Raw genomic sequence first — 6972 nt, 5'->3', positions numbered from 1 at the left:
GCCAGCAGACAACTGAGTAAGTGCGTCGCCGTGACGATGTCTCCCTTAATTCTAGATTTGAAGCTTTCGTGACTGCAAGGATTCATACTATTATTCCTTTCGGTAAAGTCACGTAGGTAAATAATGTAAATTTAATTTTAATTTTATTTTTATTAATTTTTATTTCATTTTTTACCTACATGACTTTACCAAAAGAACTAAGAGTACGATGTCTCCCTTCTCCATATCTGTCGCTCGGGAGAGATACGGGGGGGGGGGGTGGCGAACGATATGGAAGTCACCATTGGAACCTCATTTGCCAGTAAAAAATATGATAATTGTTTTGTTACCCTTCTATCTGGCAACAAAACTGACACCTTTTTTTTACAAGGAGTCATGTTTGCATAGACTACAATACCTGCAGTCATAATGCAAACAAAAAACATAACATAATAGTGCACATTATCAGAGTTGTGTTTTTTGTTTGCATTATGGCTGCAGGTATTGCGGTCTATGCAAACATGACTCCTTGTAAAGAAAGGTGTCAGTTTTGTTGCCAGATAGAAGGGTAAAACAACAACTATTACGATATGGAAGTCATTCATTCAGCAGCCCTGGGTGGACTTTATCCGTGTGTGTGTTTGTTGTTGTTGTTCTTGATGTCGGATGACGTTGCGTCCTCTGTCCACCGCAGGGATGATGAGTTGCTTTGCCGGAACGCGGGGCTCCGCGCGGGTGTGGCTCTGCGCGATCGCTCTGTGCTTGCTGGCGAGCTCGTGTGCTCGTGGCGCGGCCGCTTTCCCCAACAAGCCCGACAGCCCCGGGGAGGACGCCCCCGCTGAGGATCTGGCCCGGTACCTGTCTGCCGTGCGCCACTACATCAACCTCATCACCCGGCAACGGTGCGTGAAACAACCACCACCAACACCAATACCGCCACCACCAACAACACCACCCCCGACCCGAACCAGCGCCCCCCCCCCCCCCACGTGGTCCGGCTCCCCCCCCCCCCCGCCTGACCCTGGAGCCGCATCGGCCCCCCACCCCACGCCCCCCCCCCCGAACCGGCTCCCCTACCCCCTGACCTGGACCGGCCCCTCCCCGACCCTTCCCCAACGCCCCCCCCCCCGCTCCCCTCCCCAACCAACTCCCCCCCCCCCTGTCCAGCCCCCCAACCCCCCAGACACGGACCGGCCCCTGCGGGTCCAGAGTTGTGGGGGGCGAGGGGGGGAGGGGCAAACCCACCCCCCACCCCACACGGCAACCACGCCCCGCCCCCCACCCCAATCAATGTAATTGAGAACAATCCAGAAAAGTCAAGTCGAGTTGATTTTGTTGTTGCTTACAGAGACGTGTGTGGCCCACGCCTATCCGGCGTGCAGGTGTTTTTGGCAAGGCCGTAATTATAATATATGGGGGGGGGGGGGCACATCCCCCCCATAAATATTCAAATATGCTCAAAATATACCCCCTCCCTCAAATATATCGCTATAAAATAGATGTCTGTTTATATGATTGTGGTTATGGTTGTACTTTATTAATCCCGAATCTGTGCCATTACATACAATGAAACAATAAAAGGTAAAAAAAGGGAAAACAGAGCAATCTAATGCAATATACTATTATACATTATTGTTAAAAAATAAAGAAAAAGTCCATCCTATGTGTTAATGAATTTTTCAATATTTTAGGCAGGAAATTGCAGGAAATTCGTTTTCAAATTTCGATTTGTTTCTGGGGGAGGACCCCCTGGAAAATTTGGTCCCCCCAATGTTGACTCCATGGCTACGGCCTTGTTTTTTGGGCACGGTTGGCTACGTACGGTGCGAAAGAAACTCGACAGACATTGAGTTCAGGTGCCGGGTTGACGTTGCATCGTGCGTGGATAAGGGAGGCCTTCATCCAGCAGTGGATGTATCATGGCCTGCTTTTTTGGAACTTGCGGTTGCGAAATAAGTTCGAAGTTTATGAATGAGTATGGGTCTCTATGGGTCTGTGTGGGTTTCTGTTGGTGTCTATGTTTCTACACGAGTCTCTGGATCTCTGTGGGTATCCATGGGTCTGTTCCTTCCGATGCTAAGAGCTAAATCATCTCGATTGAAAACTCATTTCTTGAGGACAGTTTGTGTGTGTGTTTAGTTTGTTGTCCATCCCCCGCACCCACAATTAGCACGGTTGATTACGTACAGTGTGAAAGAAGTTCAACATATTTTTCGATTTAAAGCTTTCGTGACTGCAGGGATTCATCTTCTTGGTTCTTTCGGTGAAGTCACGTAGAATGGAAATAATAAAAAAAAAACATAATAAACCCAGCTTAAATATACGCTGCCAAGCCTGGTGGTGTTCATTCAGACGCTGTCTTTCCGACAGACCTGTTCTTCACATGAGGACGGCTGCTTGCGTTGTGGCCGAAACGTCGTGAGAATTATTCTATTATGTTTTATTTTTATTATTTTATTATTTCCATTCTACGTGACTTTACCGAAAGAACCAAGAAGAAGTTCAACATACATGGCCGATGTGAGTGATGTATTTTAATAGGTGTTGTTGATGTCGCACTATTGACCGCTGTGTTTTTTTTTAGTAATGCGTTCCATCATTATAATGAGTATCGTCGTTGTCGGTGTTGTTCACTTTCGTTTTCCACCAAAAGGTATGGAAAGAGGACACTGACCGAACCCTACGTCCCAGAGTTTATATTTCAAGAAAATCGTGGTGATAGGAGCAGCAACCCAAGGTACGAATTCTGTTGCTCGGGTTACCCTGTGGTCGCATCGCATCTAGATTTGAAGTTTTCGCGACTGCAAGGATCCATACTCTTTGTTTTTTTCGGTAAAGTCACGTAGGTAAAAGTTTAAATAAATTAGAAATATCTTCTTGGTTCTTTCATTAAAGTCACCTAGAGAGCGGTAGTGTAGCGGTTAGCGCGCTGCGCTGTGAACCCGGCGACACGGGTTCGATTCCCGCGCGCTGCCAACACCAGTGGCAATTATCTGAACCGGTCCCGGGCCTCCCCTAGGTCGACTCAGCCTCAAATGAGTACCTGGTGCGGTGTGTAAACATTGCCACTAGGGAGACAAAGGCGGTCGGGCGTGGTGCTGGCCACCCACCCCCCTCGTGTACCGTTCCGGCCTTCATAGGTGCTCGCTAACAGCACTTGCCCCTACAGTCTGTTAAGGCTATACAGGGGATCTTTGTCTTTGTATATTGTGTGTGGGGAGCCGGAGTGCAGCGGTTAGCGCGCCGCGCTACGAACCCGGCGACCCGAGTTCGATTCCCGCTCACGGCCAACGCCGGTGACGATTGTCTGAACCGGTTCTGGGCCTCCCCTAGGTCGACTCAGCTCAGAATGAGTACCTGGTGTGGTGTGTTAACATCGCCACTGGGGAGACAAAGGCGGCCGAGCTTGGTGTCGGCCACCCACCCCTTCGTGTGCGTGTCGTGCCAGCCTTCATAGGTGCTCGCTAACGGCACTTGCCCCAGCAGTCTGTTACAGGCTACACGGGGGATCTTTGTCTTTGTTATATTGTGTGTGTGTGATTTGCGATGTTTTCAGACAATGGTCATTCTTCATCGCTCGAAACGTCTGCTATGAATAACAGTACCAAATGTATTAGCTTGCTATAACAGTACCAAATTTATTATATGCTATCAAGACGGCCCATTGCCTAAAACGTTTGCCAATTATATTGATTGTCTTCCTTATTAGAGCGAAAGTGTTGTTGACGGTTGTTGAGAGCTATTTGTTGTTGCTGCTGCTTGTGATCTGTGCACCACTGCCAACGCAGCATCAATTCATTCTCTTTATTAAATCCTTTATATTAAGTTCACTTGCTTGCTTGCGCGCTTACGACCGAGCAAATCTTTCGGTCGTTTTTTAACCCACTTCCCATGATCCAATCGAGCTGACATTTTGCACACAGACTCGTTGTGCATGACAATGTATTTTCGTGAAAATTTTTTTCCAAAATTTTACACTTTTTAGGAATTTTTTTAAATATTTAATTACCAATTGCTTAATGGTGGCAGGCAATCATCTGACACATAGGTGGCAGCCATCTCAAGCCAGAGGACGAGAGGACTCTAGCCGCCCGTTTCAAAGACCAATGTGGGCTGGGTTGTGGCCCATTGAACACGCATATAAAGGATTTATAGTGAGAAACTTTGTTTTTACGGGTACATTTTTTTTTTCATATTCTGATTAAGTCGTTAACAGATGGCTCTGGTGGGCCGTCTCTCTCTCTCTCTTACCTTGCAGATTTGACAGCGTGACCATGTGGTGATTTGGTTAGAAATGAAGATGCCCGTCAACTCTTCATCCACCTCCTCTCTCCTCCTCCTACCCATCGAGCCCCCCAAACCCCTCCACTCCATCCCCCCCCCCCCCATTCCTCCTCACCCCTCCCCAGCCCCCCACCCCCCAATCCACTCCACATCCCCATTGACCCCCAACCCCCTTTCCACCCCCCTAACTCCCCCCTCCTCCTCCTCCCCATCGCCCCCCAAACCGCCAACCCCCCCCCCCCTCCTCATCCCCATCGCCCCCCCCCCCCCCCAAATGGATAAGTCAGAAGTTCCATCACGCTCTGCCATTTGAAACCAACCATCGGGTCTGCCTCGATTAGGCGATTAAAAAATAAAAACCCCTTCCGTTGAAATGCATGAACCTGTCCCGTGTGTTGTGCTGCCCTGGATGGTTACACGATGACAAAAAAAGGAAGAAAAAAAAATTGACAAACACACAAAAAAAAACTCACAAAACACGCGTTGGTTTGTTTTCGCGCCGTGTACATATTGAACATCGCGTCGTGGTTTGTGTCTTATTCGACGTGTTGAAATGTGTAATGTGGGAGACGTAATTCGCGGATCGGATTGGTCCAAGAAAAAATATCAAAGTATGTTTTCGATGTAGCCCCCCCCCCACTCCCCCTCTGTGTGCCACCGCTACCCCCCCACGATCTGTCTTTTAATTTATTTCACTTGAATATAACACAATAATAAAATGGACAGCAGCATCATCCCAGAGCGTGTGTTTTTACTTGGCTGAGCGCTGTTCATTGGCGTAGCGAGCGTGGGAGGGGGGGGGGGGCATTCAGGGGGGTGCATTGCCCCCTCCCCAACTCTCCCCTGGAGCCCAAGGCTACGAGTTTGGGGGGCCCCTCTTGACAACCCACCATGAGATTTGTTGTCAACGGCAAGAGTCAAACAAGAAGAATAAGAAGAACAACACCTATTTATCTGCTTTGTTCTTTCGGTAAAGTCACGTAGAAGGCAAATATTAATATAATAAAAATAAAACATAATAAAATACAATTCTCACGACGTTTCGGCTACAACGCAGGCAGCCGTCCTCAGGTGAAGAACAGGGCTGTCGGAAAGACAGCACATATTCAGAACGCGGTTTAAATTTAGTTATGCAAATGCTTTCGTTTCTCTTCCACGTTCTATCTTACTTCAATTAGAGCGCGTCACGTAACATCGCTAAGAGGCAACTACTACGGAGCTGGAGAGAACTGCGTTTTGCGAAGACGGAGTGCACCCCTACAGCGTTAAATGTTGGAGACCGTGGGCGTAACGACGATGCGGTTAGTAGGTAAGAGGAGGCCGCGATATAGAAACAGCCTCTAGGGGGCGACCGTGCGAGAGACAAATATTTGGGGGGGGGGGGCAGCCGCACCTCCTGAGCTGATAATGTAGTCACTACGTCACTGATGATGTAATTACTACGTCACTGATAATGTAGTCACTACGTCACTGATGTAGTTACTACGTCACTGATAATGTAGTTACTACGTCACTCTTCTTGGTTCTTTCGGTATAGTCACGTAGAAGGGAAATAATACGTGACTTTACCGAAAGAACCAAGAAGATGAATCCCTGCAGTCACAAAAGCTTTAAATCGAAATACTACGTCATTGATAATGTAGTTACTACACCACTGATAATGTAGTTACTACGTCACTGATGATGTAGTTACTACGTCACGGATAATGTATTAACTACGTCACTGATGATGTAGTCACGACGTCACTGATAATGTAGTTACTACGTCACTGATGATGTAGTCACTACACCACTGATAATGTAGTCACTACACCACTGATAATGTAGTTACTACACCACTGATAATGTAGTCACTACGCCACTGATAATATAGTCACTACACCACTGATAATGTAGTTACTACGTCACTGATAATGTAGTCACTACGCCACTGATAATGTAGTTACTACACCACTGATAATGTAGTTACTACACCACTGATAATGTAGTCACTACGCCACTGATAATGTAGCCACTACACCACTGATAATGTAGTTACTACACCACTGATAATGTAGTTACTACACCACTGATAATATAGTCACTACACCACTGATAATGTAGTTACTACACCACTGATAATGTAGTCACTACACCACTGATAATGTAGTCACTACACCACTGATAATGTAGTCACTACGCCACTGATAATATAGTCACTACACCACTGATAATGTAGTTACTACGTCACTGATAATGTAGTCACTACGCCACTGATAATGTAGTTACTACACCACTGATAATGTAGTTACTACACCACTGATAATGTAGTTACTACACCACTGATAATGTAGTTACTACGCCACTGATAATGTAGTTACTACACCACTGATAATGTAGTTACTACACCACTGATAATGTAGTTACCACACCACTGATAATGTAGTTACTACACCACTGATAATGTAGTTACTACACCACTGATAATGTAGTTACTACACCACTGATAATGTAGTTACCACACCACTGATAATGTAGTTACCACACCACTGATAATGTAGTTACTACGTCACTGATAATGTAGTTACTACACCACTGATAATGTAGTTGCTACACCACTGATAATGTAGTTACCACACCACTGATAATGTAGTTACTACACCACTGATAATGTAGTTACTACACCACTGATAATGTAGTTATTATACCACTCATAATGTAGTCACTACA

The 6972-nt window shown here is 46.4% G+C and overlaps 1 protein-coding gene across 1 annotated transcript; it reads left to right on the top strand.

The window, feature by feature from the left end:
• Window positions 1-675: 675 nt before the first annotated feature.
• LOC144736701 (neuropeptide Y) lies at window positions 676-4262 on the top strand. Its single transcript, XM_078619309.1, has 3 exons — window positions 676-881; window positions 2633-2716; window positions 4238-4262. Exons 1-3 carry the CDS (start codon window positions 676-678, stop codon window positions 4260-4262), a joined length of 315 nt encoding a protein of 104 aa, XP_078475435.1.
• Window positions 4263-6972: the final 2710 nt, after the last annotated feature.

This window comes from Lampetra planeri, chromosome 62 (genome assembly GCF_965212315.1).
Source record: "Lampetra planeri chromosome 62, kcLamPlan1.2.h2, whole genome shotgun sequence".
NCBI classification, from domain to species: Eukaryota; Metazoa; Chordata; class Hyperoartia; order Petromyzontiformes; family Petromyzontidae; genus Lampetra; species Lampetra planeri.
This window is presented reverse-complemented; position numbering and strand designations above follow the sequence as displayed.

Excerpts from the sequence above, each read along its gene's own strand:
- LOC144736701 (XM_078619309.1), top strand. The coding sequence starts at position 676 with ATGATGAGTTGCTTTGCCGGAACGCGGGGCTCCGCGCGGGTGTGGCTC. Across the intron at positions 882-2,632 it reads AACCTCATCACCCGGCAACG|GTATGGAAAGAGGACACTGA; the intron begins GTGCGTGAAACA and ends TTCCACCAAAAG. Across the intron at positions 2,717-4,237 it reads GATAGGAGCAGCAACCCAAG|ATTTGACAGCGTGACCATGT; the intron begins GTACGAATTCTG and ends CTTACCTTGCAG.